Genomic DNA, 19,571 nt, shown 5'->3' on the forward strand with positions numbered 1-19,571 from the left:
TCTCTCTTCAAGAAGCCATTCATATTCACATAGAACCTGCAAGCAGGTTCCAGTGAGGAATGCCATCTCAGGGGACCCNCCCAGCTCACAGCCACCTTCCCCTGCCACCTCCCTTTTGCTTCCCCTGCTTCCTTTGGGATTCTGGGGGTTGCCTTTCCTCTGAGTGTGCACACTACCAGAAACAGCACCTTTTCTTGGGTANGAAGGGCCCTATACCATTGGTATAGATGTCCACTGAGGAGACCACGGAACCGTTTTTAAAGGGCATGGGTGTGTACCAGTTCAGGATGCACATGGCCTCTGCCGGGCAGTATCCTGATGGTTGGATGGGGCACATGCAAGAGAGAGGTATTAGGAGACTGCCAGAAGCCCAGGTGGGCTCAGGGCACTCCCCAGACACTCCCACCCCCACCCACCACCGTCAAGCAGNTTGGCCCACCTGTGCTGCGCATTGGAGCAGCCTCCATCAGAATCTGCACATTTTCCATCTTCCAACGGTAGAAATTGACTGAGTACATGTAGTTGATCTGGACCATGGGCTTCATCCCCATCAGGTGGCCCTTTCGGGCCAGCTCCTCGCTATTCTGAAGGGGAGAGGGCATAACTTAGTATCAGGGTCCATTGCCTGGAGACCCCTGGAGTAATGTCCTATACCCAGAGCTGCGTGGGCACAGCAGGTTCTCCCCACCATGGAAGGGTAAGAGATTGTGGCTGTGCAGCCTGCTGTGATGGCACACACTCGTTCCCTGTGCTCCAGAGAGTGAGACAGCAGGCTCTTTCGTTCAAGGCTAGTTCAGGAGGGCACATAGGGAGTTTGAAGTCAGCCTGGGCCATAAATAAAGTATGGCTGTCTCAAAAGTAAGCAAATCAATAAAATCCAGAGGGTGGTGTAGTAACAGTCACCTTCCACCCCCTCAGGAGATGGAAACAGGAGGATCACCAGAAGTTTGAGACCAGTTTGTTCTATACAGAGAGTTCTAAGTGAACCTGTCTCCTGGGTTTATATTCTCTCTTCTGGAATCTGTACCAGGCACACATGTGGTATACAGGCACACATGCAGGCAAAACACTCATAGATATAAATAAAATGTTTTAAAAACAAAAACATTCGACTCAAGGGTGGTGACTTAAATCTGGGATCCCAGCACTCAGATAACAGAAGCAGGAGAATCAATGCAAGTTCAAGGCTAGCCTGATCCAAGTAGGGAGTTCTAGGACAGCGGGGGCTCCATAGTAAGACATTGTCTCAAAAAACACACAAACAAAGCTGGGCATGGTTGTACACACCTATAACCCCAGTACAGTACTTGGGAGAAGGAGGCCGGAGGACCCTGAGTTAAGGACAGTCTGTGACACATATGACCCTAGTTCAAACCAACATAGAAAGCAAATGGTACTTGGGTGACTGAGTGCCCAGCCCCTTGGTTCTTGTAGCATAGTCAACCAGCTTTTCTAGGACCAAATTATCACTTTTGTGGTGTTTTATCACGAGTGAGTTATAGTTCAATATACTAAAACATTTTGTTGGTGTCTTGAGAAAGGATCTTTCTACATCACCCAGGCTAGACTCCTTTGTTCTGTAAACAGAGACACACATCGACACTCTTTTTTTTTTTACTTCCTTTCTTTAGATTTACTTATTTTACTTAACATGCATCAATATTTTGTGTGAATAACCTGTATGTGTACCGTGTGCATGCTTGTTGTATCCCCGGAACTGTGGTTATGTGTGGCTGTGAGCACCGGATGGGTGCTAGGAATCAAACTCTGGTTGTCTACAACAGCAACGAGCACTCTTAACCAATGAGCTCCTACCTCTCTGGTCCTGCAGTGAGACTGCTTCCCTAGTATGGTGAGGGCTAAGCTCTTTCCTCATCACAGAATAAGAACAAGTGCAGTGGTCCAATGGGCTTTCAGAATCCCAGCAAGCTCCCACGGAGCCTGGAGAGGTCAGGAGGTCAGAAGTCTGAGGTGGTTCTTTGCTATACGAGTCAGTCAGCCTGGCTCTCATGAGACTCCGCTTCAAAAACACTAATAAAAGAATCAGGTGATGATGGCACACACCTTGAATCCCAACACTAAGGAGGCAGAGGCAGGTAGATCTTTTTGAGTCCAGTCTACATAGTAAGACCCTGTCTTCAGAGAAAGAACCTACAGAATAGGACACAATGTTTGCAAATCATCTGTATGACATTATTCAAACCATTATTCAAAATATATAAATAATTTTTACAGGCTGGAGAGATGGCTCAGTGGTTAAGAGCACTGACTCTTCTTCCTGAGGTCCCAAGGTCAATTCCCAGCAACCACATGGTGGCTCACAACCATCTGTAATGGGATCTGATGCCCTCTTCAGGTGCCTCTGAAGACAGCTGCAGTGAACTCATATACATAAGATAAATAAAATCTCTAAAAATTAATAATAATAATTTTCACAAATCAATCATTAAAAGTAAAAAAACAAAACAAACAAACCCTTCATTTTAAAACGAGCAAGGGAGGCTGGAGAGATGACTTAGAGGTTAAGAGCACCAACTCCTCTTCCAGAGGACCCAGGTTTAGTTCCCAGCAAACATATGGTGGCTCACAACTGTCTGTAACTACAGTTCAGGACACTTGACACCCTCCCATAGACAAGCATTCAGGCAAAACACCAATGCACACACAATAAAAAGAAATAAATCATTTTTAAAAATAATAAAACCAAAGGAAGGCCAATCCAGATGGCATATTCCACCTTTGATCCTGGCAGAGGCAGGCAGATCTCTGTGAGTTCCAGGATAGCCAGGACTCTGTAGAAAGACCCTGTCCTAAAGAACAAACCAACCAACCAACCAACCAACCAACCAACCAAAATGGGCAAAGGAAGGTTGGCATGCTGGCTCATACCTATAATCCCAGTACTTGAGAGACAGGGTCACAAGAACTGTTGTGAATTCAAGGCCAGCCCGGGTCAAGTAACACTATCCTATATCCTGAAAGGAAGAGGGTGGGGCCAGAGAGATGGCTGACTCAATGGTTAGAGTGTGTACTGTTCTTCTAGATGACCAAAGCATGATTGCCAGCATCTATGTCAAGCCACAATGGCTTGTAACTCCAATCCCAGGAATTCATCACCCTCTTCTAACCTGCACATGCATAGATCTATTAAAAATAAGACGAATGCTTTTTTTTAAAGAGAAAATAACTATTATTAGACACAGGGTTCTTATTGGAGGATAATAGGAACATTCCGGAGAAAGATAATGAGGTTAGTGTGATTGTTTGAGTGAGGTATTGTTTGAGCCCCCCAGGCTCTTATGTTTGAATGCTTGGTCCTTAGCTGTGGGTCTGACTGAGTAGGATTACATATGGCCTTCATGGAGGAGGTGTGTCACCAGGGGTGGGAGGCCTTGAGGTCTGCACCATTCCTAGTTCGCTTTCTCTGCTTCCTGCTTGTGGATGGAAGTGTAAGCTCTCGGGGGCTGCTCCAGCACATACCTACCTGCCATGGTGGTCCCCACCGGGTTCCCTACCGTGCTGCTCGTGGACTTCTGGTTTATAAGTTGCCTTGATCATGGTGTTTCTGTCATGGCGAAATGTAGCTGAGACAGTTGCCTGACTCTGTCAATACTGATCTGTATACTTTAGAATGACACCTTTAGGGGCTGAGAACAGGGTGGTAGCAGGTAGCAGTGGTACATGTACAAAGCCTTGGATTCTGTCCCTAGGCCCCTAAACAAAACAAAAGATGAGCTACATCTCAATTTTAAAATGGGGGCCCAGGGGTGGTGGTGGTGGTGGGGTGATGTGCTCACTTTTTGTACCTATTGTGTTCTTGTACCTAGTGGGAGACTGAATCTTTAAGGCCTTCAGGGTTGGTGGAGACTACTATTAAACTGTATTGAAAGAACACTGCTGAAAATAATGGGAAACTGGAGACTTACANAAATCAGCCTACTTATACTGTAAACTCTTACCTGTCCCGGACAGGAAAAGTTGATTTGCAGGTAGTAAGGAAAGCTCAAATAGTTCTGTAAGGAAAGGTGGGGGAAATACCTAGTCACTTGGTGTACTGACTCTAGATCCCTCTATTTACTGACCCCAAATCNCTTTGATACTCTTGATCTCACTTCCCTCACCTCTGACGGATCGATTGGGGAGTCTGTCAACTTTTGGAACACCTTGGCCACTGTATCGATGGGCTCATGATCCTGAAATCGATCCTTGGAGAGATGCAAGCCTACCTTCTCGAACTTGTTCAGGACAAGAAGCCAGGTGCAATGCTGTAAGGCATCTTCCGCCCACGACTTCAACGACAGCAATAGCACTAGCAGCAGTACCCAGAATGCCCATAGGTTTGGTTTTCTNNGCCACACAGGGCTGACAGGGCACATGGCTGGCCGGGACACCATNTGGCTAGAACCTGGAGNACGTGGGGATTAACACCCACTTGCAAGTTGGCTAGCTGAAGCTGATCTCTAGGAAACTGCTCAGTTCCTGCCCCTTTTCCCACTCTTCTTCCTAGCTCCACCTTTGATCAGGCTTTGGGGGGGGGCCCTTACTCTCTGCCTGGGTCCTGCTTTTAGGCCTTGCCACGCCCTTACTCTCAGCTCCTCCCCTACTAATACTCCTCGCCCCTCCCCTACTAACACTCCTCGCCCCGCCCCTTCTACTCTCGGCCCCTCCCCTACTAACACTCCTCGCCCCGCCTCTGCTCTTCCTCTCCGCCCCTCCCCTACTAATACTCCTCGCCCCGCCCCTGCTCTTACTACAGTCCCTACCCCTGCAGCTCTTTTCACCCCGCTTCCTAGTTGCTCTCTCTCTCTTTGCCCTGGCCTTGCTCTTCNGTGTTCCAGTTCTTGGAACTCCTAACCTACTCTTTTTTTTTCTTGCCTTGCCAGAGCCCTTCCTGTTTTCCTTACCACTGCGCCCCTCAGGGGACTTGGCTCCGCCCTCACAAGGTTCCCCGCCCTCACACTGCTCTTCGCCACGCCCCTTTCTTTTCGCTCATGCCCTGCTTCTAGTCTTCTTCCTTGTCCACACCTCCATACTCGCTAGGCCCTTTGCCTTGGCTCAAGGTCTGAATCTTTCTGGAAATCAGATCCTGGCTCCGCTTTCTCTCCTGGCCACGCCCCTGGTCCTGGCTCCAGTCTGGAGTGTCGCGGTAGAACGGATCTTCACTCTACCTGCTCTCTTGGCCACGCCCCTGGTCCTGGTTCAGGCCCCGAGTATTGCAATAGTTCGAATCCTCACTCTGTCTTCTCTCTTGGCCACGCCCCTGGTCCTGGCCACTTCTTCTCCCTGGGTCCAGGGCAACCTGGCCCTCCTGCTCTTCGCACCCCTTCTCTTTAAAGCCCTTCTCCCGCCCTGGTGGTTTCTCCTCAGCACTCAGCGCCTGGCCAGCCTTCTCCTTAGGGAACCTTTCCTGGTCGTGGGGCCTCTCTACTCCTTGAGGTCTCCCCTCGCCTCCGGTTGTTTCCTCGCAGGGTAGTCGCTCCTCACTCCAGTCCGTTCTCTCTCTACCAGATCTGTCCTCCCATTCAGCTCTGTCTTCGCNGAATCCCCTCTCGTAAACAATTCTCTCCTTGCCCCAGTTTGTGTCTCTGCCTGGACTTCGCTCCTGATCTCTGGGTCTCTCCTGGGTAAAGATGATCCTCTGGCCGCAAGACCTCCNGTCGTTCCACACCCACGCTGACTTCGCGANCCTCACTGTCCCCNCCAACACCTTTTCCCTCCACCTTCTCTCATCTCTCCTGTCCATTCCCTGAACGTCCACCTGCCCTATGCCCCGCCTCTTCTAGCCGCGCCCATACCCATCCTTCAGGCTTCAGATCTTNACCACGCCCTGGCCTTCACCCCGCCCTTTCTTTGCCTGGCCCTGCTCTTTTCCCAGCCTTTCCTTGCCTTGCCTCCCACCCCTCCCCTCTCCTTCTCAACTCCCTCCCTCCCCGCTCATCCCCTAGGATGGCCCCGCCCTCTTCTCCCCGCCCCGCCGTACAAGTCACTTGGTTAAAACCGGTCAACCGTTGCTTGGCAGCGCCTGTTCAACCCCTCTTTCCAGCTCCTAAAATGGCCGCTTGGACTTCCACCTTGCACGACCCACGGCTGCGTGGCGTGTGTGTTTCCATGGTAACGCGAATTTTCCCAGCACGGGCCCAAGGCCTTGAGAGCAGTGCTCTAGCAAGTCAGGCTCTCAGATGTGTGACAGGCTAAAAATGCTGGAAATCTGTAGCTTTGTTCTCAGAAGGAAACAGAGGAATTTATCATGGTTGTTCTGTTCATGTTTGCANTGTTCATGTTTGACCTCTAGATCAAAATTCTCCTGAGGAGCCAAGATGTTCCAGAACCTTTGTGTGTTTGAGCTAATGTGATCTGCAAGTGGGCAGATCATATTCAAGTAGGAGGGTAGTTAAATATTAGCCAACTTAGGCTTCAACGTTTTTTGAGGTACCGCTTGGCAGGAGTCTGGCATTGGCCTAGGACAAGGAAATGGGCTTCACACAGGAATCTGACATTGGCCATGACAGGGACATAAGTTCAGGCAGGAATCTGGCATTAGGGCATGATAAGGAAGTAAGTTTCTTGCTTAGGCAAGAATCTAACTTTAGGCTATGATAGGGAAGTGGGGTAAGGCAGGAATTTTAATCTTAGGGTACAACAAAAGAAGTAGGCTTCAGGCAAGATTTTGGGCTTGGACAAGGAAGTGGGCTCAAGTATTTTGGTCATTATGACAAGCCCATTTAAACACCTGTCACAGGAGTAATCACGGGACTTCGCCCACTGCCTTGTTAGCTCCTTATTGTACTGCTCGTCCTGAATACTTGCACGTAATTAAAATGGTATAAAAAGCAGATTGGGAAAATTAAATTTGCCTTCAGTCTCAGAATTGACAGGGGTCATGCTACAATGTTGTCTGTCTTTTTTCTTTTCAATCCTCACTCCGGTGCTGGAGAACCTGTTGCCCAACTGAGCGGGCTTGGTCAGATGGTGCCCCAACGTTGGAGCCCCTGTAAGCAGAGTACAGTGATGGACACCGCCGGAATTGGAAGCACACGTGAAGGAAATTAAAGAAGATTTGGGTCAGGGGTGAATAAACCTTGTAGAAGGACAAGGTAAAGATAAAATGTGTTTTGTGTCTGTGTTTAGAGCTATGAGAAAAATCTTGAGAAGCAAAGGTAATTCTCATAGGTGCTTTTAGCCTTTGGACCCTGACTAGAGATAGTTTACACCTGAGACATGAGAGAATGGGTTTGAGAAAAGCAGTCCTCTCTGACTATCTGGGAATGATTTGGTGAAAGAGAAGGAAAATAAAAGTAAGCTGTTTCAGAGCTCTCCTAGGGACAGGAGATGATTAGGAGACGTCCTGCCTCCTCTCTGGCTCCTACTGGAGGAATGCTTGGTTCTGGGCCTTTTAGGTTGGATATCTGGGTCCTTTTGGGACATCTAATTCTCTTCCCTCTCTGTCTATTGTCTGTTCTTGGCGGCCAATCCATCCATATCCTTCGAAACTGACTGTTTTATGTTAAGTCTGTGTTTTCGTTTTGTGGTTTGATTGTTGTTCTGTGTTTCATGTTCAAAAGAAAAAATGGTTAAAACTTTATCTGCTGGTTGTTCAGCCCTTGATTTACTTTTAACTCATTTCAAAAAAAGATAAAAAGAAAAAATAAATGAAAAAAAAAACAAAAAACAGCATCGATTGACATTTGGAGCCCTACATTTGTAGTTAGGAGTCTAGCACAGCTGGAGAAGCCCTGCCAAGAGTTTCTCTGAAAAGCTGCTCTTAAAGGGACCAGCAGCTTCTCAGTTTCTAAGAGAACTGGTAGCTGTTTCTCCTAGAATAATTTCTGTGTCTGTGATTATTGGGTTCAACAGGTAACAAGGAGGTCCTCTCTTGAAATTACAGCTAGAAACATTAAGAATTTTGTCTGGTTAAATAAGTAAATGGATACAGCCATTTCATTTTTGTTTCTGACTGGTTTTAAAAGTATAATTATACACACTTTGGTTATAGATTATTAGCTTATAAGTTATTGGGTATGATTAAAAAAAATTGTAACATTGGTAACAGAAAGTTGGCTTAAAACTGATAACATGGGGTTGGAGTAATTCAGAACTACAACACATGGCATGAGCCAACCCAGGGAAAGAGGTCTCTAAAGATACTCCTAAATTGGGTAATATTTTATGTAATTCTTATCCTAGAAACCAGACTTATAAAAGATAGGATTTAGGGCAGTGTTTCTTTGAGGTATTGGAGGCTGCACCGTCTTGCGTTTGTGTGCAGGAACGGGCATCCAAAGAGACTAGATTGTTGGAGATTGAGTTTTGCTTTCCAAAGTTCTTGCGTGCTCTGGGCCGCCGTCTCAGAATGACCCAGGCTCACAAACTGCAGTTCAAAAGTAGAGAGACACTTAAAAACTTTGTAATGTGAAAGTAATGCTTTTGGTCGTTGTGACACGCAGATGTGCCGTGACATCACAGGTCACAGGCCACGGGAAACTGGAGGACGCTCCAGATTCCTGCTGGGAGGTTGGATCGGAGGCAGTCCTTCTTGGCCCAGTGGTGGCTCAGAGTGAGCTACCACCTCATACAGATAGTATCAGGCTTCTGTGGGAATCATGCCTAGGATGTCCTGTATTGGTTTGTTTTTGTCATCTTCTGTGGTATTACTGTGATTCTGTGGTGGTCGCCTGAAGGATGGTTTCTCTGTGTGTGTGTGTGTGTGTGTTGTGTGTCTCTTTGTGTTCGACTGAAGGACTCTGCCAATAGGGCACAGCGGCCTTGCCCACGGACCCCAAGCCTAGGGAGGAACAAGCTCAAGGAACCCGGAGCAGATGAGGGGCAGTCCCTGAGATGTCAGTGGTCCAGCAAGGCTAGCTTTGAGCACTGCTGACGAGGGGCCCCAGGCGGGAGGCGCTGTGTTCTCTCCTCGTACTCCTGTGCTTCCTCGGATGGGCCTGCCCCCATTCCCATCCCCCTAGCTCTCACCTCTTGGCTGTGAGGCGCCCTAGGTGGAGTGAGGCGGAGCCGTGCTGCCGCTGTCACCTTCCCGGTGCTGAAACATGGCCAGTTGAGTGCTGCTAGAGCGGGACCCAGGGTCTGCCCTCCTTCTTGCCATGTTCAGCACTCACTGGCCTTGAGGCCCTGCCGTGCCCGACTGAGGTGCAGATCCTTCGTGAGGCATTCGCAGACAGAGCAGTCTTCACCTGAGACCACTGGCATGCGGGGGAAGATTGCCAGCAATTGTTGCAGGTTCTCTTCACCACAGAGGAAAAGCAGAGAATTCTCTTAGAGGCTAGGAAGAACAGCCTGGGCACCAGATGGAAGGGCAGCTGAAGGTAGAAAGCACCTGAAAGTCTATCGCCAGGCTGATGGTGGGTCTCATGTCCATGGGCCTGGGAAGTGCTCCACCAGTCTGTCCAAGCAAGAAGGATACAGAAATTAAAAGGAAAGTCAGGGTAAGTTGGTGAAAGAGTTGTACAGGTTGATAAGAAAGTACAGAGGAGGAGAAAGGAAGAAACAAAGGAAGGAATGTGTTGTTAAGAAGTGAGCTAAGACGAGAGAAAGATTAAACCCATAGAGAATCTAGGCAAGGAAATCTTGAGGGTAAAAAAGAGCAAAGCTTCAGCAGACTCAGGAGAGATGGATGACAGTGGCAAATAGAGATGAAGGGGATTTGAGGGGTCTGAGATGGAAGAGGCAGGCAAGACAAAGGGTTGCTGTATAGAAATAAGAAGCAAAGACAAGGAGGAGAAACAAAGGGAGAGAGAGAGAGAAAAAAAAAAACATTGTATGAGATCTCCATTTCAGTCAGGAAAACAGGAGCAAAGAGAGATCAATAACAATGACTAGAGCCTGGCAAGGTGGCACCTGCTTATAATGCTAGCACTTGGGAATGATAAGCAGAAGGAACAGGAAGCTAGGGAATTTAAAAGGGATAAGAGACAAGAGAGAAACTTGTAGAAAATACTGGCCACAGTAATCAGGGAAACTAGATAGCTTAGTAAAACATAACTGGACAACCACAGAGAGCCTTTGGCTGAAGATCAATGTGCTTACTGTAAAGATAAAAACACTGGGAGAGAGACTGCCCCAAGAAGAAGAGGGTCCTCCTCGTGACTAACCCTTCCACCTGTTCGTGACTGAGAGTAAAGGGATAGCAAAAGGGGTGCTAACACAGAAGCTGGGTTCTTGGAAAAGGTCAGTGGTCTAGATACAGTAGCAGCTCTTGCAGTGTTGATCCCACATGACCCATTGCCATTGCTCAACTCTGATAGAGTCACTTTTGCATCCTCCCCCCCCCCCAAGTCTGAACTCAGCTATCCTGTTCCCAGACCCAGACTTAGAGCCCCCTGCCCATGACTATCAGCAAGTTCTTGCTAAGGCACATGGATGGCATAAATATCTGACAGACCAGCCACTAGAGGGCGCAGACATTACCTGACCAGCCACTAGAGGGTGCAGACATTACCTGGTTCACAGACGGGAGCCATAATCTAGAAGAAGAGAGGAGACATGCTACAGCAGCTGTGGTAGACAGACACCAAGTTATCTGGACACAGGCCCTGCTAGTTGACATATCAGCCCAAAAGGAGGAACTGATCACCCTCACTAAGGCCTTGGAATTAGAGAAAGAAAAAAGACAAAACATCTACATAGATAGCAGGTATGCTTTTGCCACAGCCCACGTCCATGGGGCCATATATCAACATAGGTCAGGAGGAAAAATAAAATAAAAACAAAGAGGAAATACTGGCTCTACCGAGGCCCTCCACGACCCTGGTAGGGTAAACATCATCCACTGTCCTAGTCACAAGAAGAGAGATACCATGATAGCAAGGGGCAACAACATGGCAGACCGAGAGGCACAAGCAATTGCAGCCATGGCCCTGCCGGTGCTTCTGGCAACAGAGCTGAGTTTACCTACACAGCAGAAAACTTACCCCTCATTTCCAAAGATTCCAGTCACCAGTTCAACAAAAAGAAGGAACTGTGGTACACCTCCAGGGCAAAGAAAATCCTGCCACAAAGACAAGCAGAGGCTATGATCAAACAGATGCACCAGTGGACTCACTTAGGGGTAAGCAAGCTCATCCAGACATTTTTCAAGACTAAGTACCATGTACCAGGGTTAAAACACCTTGTGGACCAGGTGGTGCACAAGTGTGTGCCCTGCCAAAAAGTCAATGTCTGCCACACCATGGTGGATCCAGAAAAGAGGTACCAGGGAGACAGAGACAGACCCAGCATCTACTGGAAGGTAGACTTTACTGAAGAAAATATGGGTATTGATATCTTCTGGCTTTTCCCTGTAAAAATGAGACTTCTCAGTTGGTCATCAAGAAGATTATTGAAGAAAATTTTCCAAGGTTCAGAGTGCCAAAAACAGTAGGGTTAGGGAATAGCCCTGCCTTTGTTGCCCAGGTAAGTCAGGGCATGGCCAAGTATTTAGAGGTTGAATGGAAATTACATTGTGTGTACAGACCTCAGAGTTCAGAACAGGTAGAAAGGATAAATAGAACCCTAAAAGAGACCTTGACAAAATTAACCATAGAGACTGGTGCAGACTGGGTGGTGCTCCTCACCCTTACCTTTTTAGAACCAGAAATACTCTCTCTCGATACAGTCTTACTCCTTTTGAGATCCTTTATGGGGCTCTTGCACCCCTCACGGTCTTAAATGATGTGATTGAACCCACATGTTGTTGTAATAATGATCTGTATACTACGTTAAAAGGCTTGCAGGTGGTGCAGAAAGAAGTCGGGTCACAACTGGATACATCAAACGAGCTGGTACTCCAAAGACATCTCACCATTTCCAGGTTGGAGATCTGATATATGTGTACCAGCATTGCACCCAGACCCTCGAGCCTCGCTGGAAGGGTCCCTGCCTAGTTCCATTTACTACCCCTTCTTATCTTGTTTCTGCTCTTAACCCTTGGCCCATGCATCCTTGATTGCAAGTACAGTACAAGTTTTGATGCTCAGACAACAATATCATTAGCTTCAACAAAGTGAGACATCATTTCAGGATTGAAATACTCCAGAGAAAAAAAAGGGGGAATGTAGAATCCAAAATAAATTCAAGACCACCCAACACTTCCCCCCTGTGAAGGGACTTTTCAAACTGTAGAGCTTTAGCAGTCAGAATGACCACAACTTTTGCGTTTTGGGTCATATGGTGCCTAGATTATTATGCCACCCTTATGATTAAGTTTAGAGATCCTAAATAATGACCAGACCAAGTCTACAGCTGCCAGAACAAGATGAGCTGTTCTCAGAAAAATAACCATAACCCCCCCCAAAAAAAACCTACCCCACCTCACACTAAATTTCGAGGAAGACCACAAACTGCCCTGACCTTGGCAGAATTTCCCGTGACGTTAATAGCTGACCCATAACTTCAAAACCACAAGGGCAGGCAGAGTGAGGGACTAGGCCAAAGGGTTACTTAGTCACCCTATACAAACCAACTAATGCCTGAAAGGGTTACTTGCTACACCAATTAAAATAAGCCAGCTAGCCCTGTTGCCTAAATCTGCCCTTTACAAGGTATAAAAAGTGTGTTCTTTCTTTGTTCGGGTTCTCTCCTCTTGTCTCTATGATGGTGGTGGTGGTGGTGGTGGGGTCCCTATCACGTTGGAACAATAAAAAAAAAAAAAAACTCTTGTGGTTTACAGTGATGTCAATCTCTGTGGTCTTTGTGAGTGAGGGTCTTTTGGCAGTCTCCAACACCCCTACTCTGAAGGTGGGCCATTTGGAGAAGCAGAGAGTAACTAACTTGCCCTTGTTTACTACTGCTGACAAGTTTTCTCCTCTTTCCCTAACTAGTGGTTAACTAGAATGTTTAATGGAGTAGATTCAGTCTGTCCCATGTCCAAAAATAATGTCAGTCCAAGTCCAAGAACACAGAAAAAGACAGTTAACACACAGACAGTTTGCCCTTGCCATAGACACAGAAACCAGGTTATAGCAAGACTCTATTGGCTCCTGCCAATACTGTGTCTTGCTGTTTCCAAAAGTCTGCCCATATCAATCGACCACATCAGACCAGCCAACACTGTGTTCGAGAGCCAAAACTGAAAGCAGAAGAGAGAGAGACAAACACACAGGCGCCTGTTGCCATTGCTGAGCTAGGTCTTTTTCCCTCCCATCAGTCTAGGTGGTGGTTGCTCAGGGGGCTTTCTCAAATCCCAGACGAGCCCCCAAATGTAATACACCCCCTCAACACTCAGTCAGTGGTACTTATTTTGAGACACCCCTGAGAGAGACACCAAAATGCAGATTGGTGCAAAAACAAGAGGTTTATTTTCTGGAGCATCAGGGTCGACCTTCAATCAGTGCCTAAGTCGAGTGACTAGAAGGCAACCCCCAAATGGCTATTACAAGCAGGTTTTATACGTTTTAGGGCTACAGGTTATATCAGCAAGGTTATAGTTCAAATCTATTGGCTAAGCATACTGACCTTTAAATCTATTGGCTAGCAAGCATGACACACATTTGAACTCTACCTGGGACTTTCCAGAGGGTCAAGTGACTGTCAGTACACTCAGAATTTTTACTCAAGAATGTTGCTGTGGGCAGAGAATGGAGCTTGGCCTACTTGACTCCAGGTGGGAGGGAGAAGCTGCAAGGAGGGTGTGGGACTGGAAAAAGCCCTTAGGGTCCCTCACCTCCTTCAAGGGATGTCCTCCCTGTTAACGTTAATGACTTCATGATAATCAAAGACAGCATAACTCAGGAGTGAAATGTGTGGCTAATATCTCAGCAAAATAGTAAACACTAGGATCTGTAAGACAACCCTTTAGTCTGGGGCACAGGACTCTAAAAACCTGATTTCAAAAATATATAATTTCTCAACTATGCAAAATATAAGGATATAATATGAATTCTATAAGGTGCTTCACATGACTAAAGGAACAAAGACAGCTGCACTGCGAACCAACTTGTCAGAAAAATACTGAGGAAGGAGATTTAGAGATTTAGGGAGTGGTGATCACAGGAGATCACACCAGTTAAATTTTTTGTTTGTGCTTACAAAAGTAGACAGATTCCTGAGTTCAGGATCAGCCTGGAACACAGCAAAGTTCTAGCAAGCCCAGGCATGGTAGAAATGGTAATTTCATGGTCCTATCTACATATCTTGTCTTAACAGAGCTCTATGCTTAAGAGCTGTAGGCAGATCTCTGAATTCCTTTGCAATGTTAAAAAATGTGTTTGCTGTTTTCTAAGAATCAAAGGACCAGGGTTATGGGATGCTGATTCATATGATAATTAAAAGGGAACCTGGAGTTAATGACTGGATTGGTTGTAAAATAAAAGACTGGGCTTATGATCTGCAAGAGATGAGCTATTCAGAGAATTTTTTAGAACAGCAAGAGAGACCTGCTTAGTGAACTGTCTTGAAAACACACACACACACACACACACACACACACACAGAGAGAGAGAGAGAGAGAGAGAGAGAGAGAGAGATGTCTGGAGATGTCCAGAGAAATTAAAACAGAGAAAACAGGCTGGAAAGGTAGACCACCATTTTTGAGACATTATTTTACTTTGAGTTTGTTTGTTTGTTTGTTTGTTTGTTGTTTGGATTTTTGCGACTCCCAGACACCCCTTCTCTCAAAATCCCTCTCCAAGCATAGGCTAGTTCTTGGCAGAATACAATTACAAAAAATATGAAAACTATAATGTATGATAAACATATACTGTACAGTCCACTTATATTTGGCAACTTAGTTAACGTATTCTGTCATCTGTCCTATTTTGATGAGTTTTAGAGTTCTGTATCTAAATAATTTTCTATCCTAACTTGTATTATTAACCTATAAACATCTTAGACCTAGAGCAACTTCTTAAATCCTAACTATTTAAGCTTACAGTAAGACTATGGCTACCTAGTCTTTAACCCCATCAGAGGTCTCAGAAGGAATAAATATTACCTGAGTATGCAGGAAGCACAGGGATACAGCTTGCAAAAATTATAGAAATGACAGAGACAGATGACTGCCTGGGCAGTCCCCAATATTCTCTAAAATTTTAGAGCATCTACCTTCAGCCTTCTGGCCCAGGTTATCTGATGCACCTTATGTGAAGCGGGAATTATGAAGGCCTTGCTTACTGTAACTTGGCAGAGATTGACAGTTGACTATCCTGTGTTCATTGTCTTTTTTGAACAGCATTTTGTCTGCAGATGAAGTTAGGGCATTTTCTTTGCCAAGTGTCTTGTTTTCCATAATTGAAACAACTCCATATGAAAGTCATTGATGCTATTTATCTTCTTTGAAGTGAAATGGGGGTACTGTTAGAAACAGACTTGTCTCATAATCTTTTATTAGTGAAATAATTTTGAATGCCATATTCTGTGGATTTCTAAGGCTTTGAAGATCATCTGTTTATTCATAGCACATCTTAATTGTCAAATTATTGTTTATTCTTAGCTATTTACTATCTGAATAACATTGAAAGCATTTTTTGTAATCAACTAAACTAGTATCTAATATGACCATGAGTTTGATTACCTGATTATTAACTTTCATTACTTAATTATTTTAAAGTTTGTGATAGCATCCATTAACAGGGTGGAACTAAAACTTGTATTTTAAAAAGAGCTGCACACCATAATACTTATACAAGTGTTGAAACATACAAATATTATGTTGAAACAAATTAACCTTACATTTTGTATCAATATACAAAATTTATTCCAATGAAAATCTTAAACCTGTATGAATATACAAAATTTTGTACCATGTAACAAAATATAGCCTCAATTTTCATCAAAATATAAATATATCTATCAATGTAATATTATGGTTATAAAATTTCTTAAGAGTAGATTCAATAATCTACCTATATAGGCCTAATTTCCTATATTATTTCTATATCCCCTTTTCCTTTCAACCCTCTTCCCTTTATCTAAGAAAGAAAGAAGAATAGAGAAAAGGAAAGAAAAGAAAGAAATCTCTGAGTTTAAGCTTTCTATTTAGTTTCCTTCCTGTCCAAAACAATAACTATTTGTTAATCATCCCCGAAAATGACAACATATCAATGACTCATAAAATGACCAAAACTATCCACCCCAACTTTCAGGGTGGTAAGACAGTCTTCTTATAACTGCTTCCTGCTGAATTTGGACCAAGAATTTCTGTTTGGAGGCCCAGAAGTTGGAAAAATAGTTGTCAAAAGAAAGCTGGCTGATATTTTTTGTTGTCAAGTCTTTATGTGCCGAGAAAGTTCATGCCTTAATCAAATTCTTGACTGGAATAGTCCAAAAGGCTGGATGAACTGAGCAGTTCTTTTTGAAGCTGTTCTAGAAGTAAGTCTCTGAAAACAGCATCAGTTTGAGGCAGGATCATGCAGGAAGCTGGAACAGCAGCTCTCAGCATCTCAGAATCCCCGAGGATGAATTCTGTCAGGGTTGCTCTCTTAGTCTTTTATTCTGCAACATACAAACCTTATAAGCAATATATACTTCTATAAAGATATTTATATGAAATGTGCAGGGTGTACAGATCAAATAAGGGTAAACTTTTGTTCTTTGAGCAGGTGAAAGACAACTGTCTTTTTTAAAGGTTAGTTTGATCATATAATCAAACTATAATATAAATCTCCATTCATGCCATATGAAAGGATAGCATATAATAATAAGTCATGAGAATTCTGTAGCCAACAAGATTTATTGGCCATATAAGATGAAGTTCTGTCTGAAGACATATCTATGTCCCAGTCAGTTTCAGGGTTGTTCCAATTGAGGGTTTAGTAATATGCATTACCAATGTATTTGGTCCTTTTGATTTTCTCCTGTCTGTAGCTGAGAACTTCAGTGGATCTCCCTCTATCAAATCTGAACTTTAACTTTATTATTTGGAAGGAGTCCAAAGCCTTTTATTTCCTATTAACACAAATACAGAGCCTCTCTCCAAGATAGCATGTGCTTTGTCTGGCAGTCTAAAGTCATTAAAAGTATAGATTGGTCTAATTTAGCAGCCCCCTTTTACCTAGGTTTGCTTTATTTTGACCTTTCATAGAGGGTATATAATACCATCATAATCACTGAATGTATAACTACCATCATTTTGATAATTTTTAAAAGAAATTGAAAGCTATTTTTATTCAGCTAGAAGCAAAAGGAAGGAGGGATTCGGTAGAAAGTATCAACAAAACTCATTCTGATAATTTAAAACATCTAAAAAAAAATTTTTTTTTGAGACAGGGTTTCTCTGTATAGCCCTGGCTGTCCTGGAACTCACTTTGGAGACTGGGCTGGCCTCGAACTCAGAAATCCTCCTGCCTCTGCCTCCTGAGTGCTGGGATTAAAGGCATGTGCCACCACGCCCAGCTTACAATTAAAATTATTATTATTATTATTCCTAGTAGTAGTAGCAGCAGCAGAAGCAGTAGTAGTATTTATTGAGACAGGGTTTCTCTGTGTCGTCTGGGCTGACTTAGATTTGCTCTGTTGATTAGGATGGCCTGGAACTCACAATACTTGTTTCCCAAGTATTGAGAACAAAGGTCTGGATTTATTTATTTATTATCTATGTACTCTTGGAAGCATTTATATCAATTCCCATTTCTTTCTCCCTTCTTTAGAGATTAATATATTTGATAATTTAAAACAATGTAAAACACTTACTATTTATTAAGACAGGGTTTCCCTATGTAGCCTGGGCTGACATAGATATGTTCTGTAGATTAGGATGGGTTTGAACTCACAAGATACCTTTCTGTCTCTGCCTTTGTCTCCCTGATGAAGACCAGCTTTGGGAATGCCTTAAAGAAACAGATGGACTACCGCTCTGGTGGCAAGTAGCAAAGCTTTACTGATGTCTACAGCTTAAAAACATGGGGTATTGTGGAGAGCCGTGCCATGAGCAATCACCATTACAAGATGGCGCTGGCTTCCCCTGTGCCCAACTAGTAAACAAGCCTTGTGCGCAGGTGCGAGAGTGAATTCACGCCAAGTCACTGCCCATCTCGGGGCATAGTAATGAGGTGATGGGCGAGCAACAAATCAGGTGCTGACATGCCAAGCTGAGGGCTATATAAGCAGCACCATTTTCNGGGTTCTGGGTCTTCCCTCCTGAAGAAGTAATAAAGCTTTTGCTGCAGAAGAATCCGGTCGTCCGAGTGTGTTCTTGCCGGCGAGAATGATAGCTCGGGACAAGTGGTGCCGAGAACCCGGGAACTTCATACCATCACCGGCGCAAGGGAGACCCTCTGTTCGCGAGGTGGGTTCAGAACTGTAGGACACGTAAGGCTCTGTAAGGTATGTTCGGTCTTGAAATTTCTCCAGCATTAGAGGCCTTTTTGTATGTTTTCACGGGGCTTGCTCTTTTTCTTTTGATTATATACTGCGGTCAGGCACGGTTAGATAAAAGGGCAGCGAGCAGTATGGGAACCTCCCACTCCGTGGTGACCGCCTTATGGTCGGTCTTGAGGCAGTGTGACCTAAAAATCGCCACTAAGACAATAGAGGGCTTTGTTAAAGAGATAGATCACGTAGCGCCGTGGTATGCATGCTCAGGGTCATTAACTATCGCCTCTTGGGAGAAACTGAAAGGAGATCTAGTTAGGGAACAGCAGAACAGCAAACTTAAAGCAGGGACCATGTCATTGTGGAAGCTGGTAAGATCATGCTTAAAAGACAAGGATTGTCAGCAAATGGTTGAGGCGGGGCAGAGGGTCCTGGAGGAGGTTCAAGACAGTCCATCAGAGACAGAGTGGGGAGAGAGATTAAGAGTTGAGAGGAAACAAGGTGCACCTAAGAATAAAAGCCTTTCCACAGGCCTTGAGCCCGAGGAAAAGAGAAATAAGGGAAAGAATGCCCTGGGAGAGTTTAGAAAAGGGGATGGAAAGGGAGAGACAGATCGAGCTGGGGAGGCACATAAGGGAAGGAGCCTCTATCCGCCATTAGACGAGTTCAAGGCACTAGCTGTTAGTAGCTCAGAATCGGATGAGGAACTTAGCTCCTCTGAGGAGACAGACTTAGAGGAAGAGCGGCTCGCTATGAGGGAGAAAGATACCAGCCAGATGAAAGACGAGCTAATCAGTCACAGAATAAGACAAAAGCAGCTAGAAACAAATGTCAGCTCACTGCGCGGTCTCCGGGCCCTCGACCTCTGGGTCCTAGTGCACCTCCACCCTATGTGCAGAGGTATCATTCAGACTCATTCATTCCAGAAGAGGAACAGAAAAAAGTGCAGCAAGCATTTCCGGTCTTTGAAGGCGCTGATGGCGGACGCGTTCATGCTCAGGTGGAGTATATACAGATTAAAGAACTTTCTGAGTCAGTCTGTAACTATGGAGTCAACGCCAATTTTACTACAGCGCAAGTCGAAAGGCTTGCTACTCTGGCAATGACTCCCGGGGATTGGATGACTGTAGTGAAAGCTGCAGCTCTTAACATGGGAATGTATCTAGAATGGAAAGCTTTGTGGCAAGACTCCTGCCAAGCACAGGCAAGGGCCAATGCCGCCGTTGAATGGGGACCAAAGAACATGGACTTTTGAGTTGCTTACAGGTCAGGGACAACACGCTACTAACCAGACAAATTACCATTGGGGAGCATACGCCCAGATCTCAGCT

The 19,571-nt window shown here is 45.0% G+C and overlaps 1 protein-coding gene and 1 pseudogene across 1 annotated transcript in view; one reads left to right on the forward strand and one right to left on the reverse strand.

The window, feature by feature from the left end:
• Catsperg (cation channel sperm associated auxiliary subunit gamma) overlaps positions 1 to 4,996 on the reverse strand; it is a 545,789-nt gene extending 540,793 nt beyond the window's left edge. The window contains 6 exon segments of the mRNA XM_029479260.1: positions 2 to 36; positions 189 to 315; positions 440 to 584; positions 3,960 to 4,013; positions 4,122 to 4,405; positions 4,905 to 4,996. Of these exon segments, the coding sequence (XP_029335120.1) occupies positions 2 to 36; positions 189 to 315; positions 440 to 584; positions 3,960 to 4,013; positions 4,122 to 4,394 (634 nt within the window). The 5' untranslated portion in view covers positions 4,395 to 4,405; positions 4,905 to 4,996.
• A 13,137-nt stretch (positions 4,997 to 18,133) lies between these two features.
• The window catches only part of LOC110297450, an 8,780-nt pseudogene continuing 7,342 nt past the window's right edge, over positions 18,134 to 19,571 (forward strand).

The sequence above is a fragment of the Mus caroli genome, chromosome 7 (genome assembly GCF_900094665.2).
Source record: "Mus caroli chromosome 7, CAROLI_EIJ_v1.1, whole genome shotgun sequence".
Classification (NCBI taxonomy): domain Eukaryota; kingdom Metazoa; phylum Chordata; class Mammalia; order Rodentia; family Muridae; genus Mus; species Mus caroli.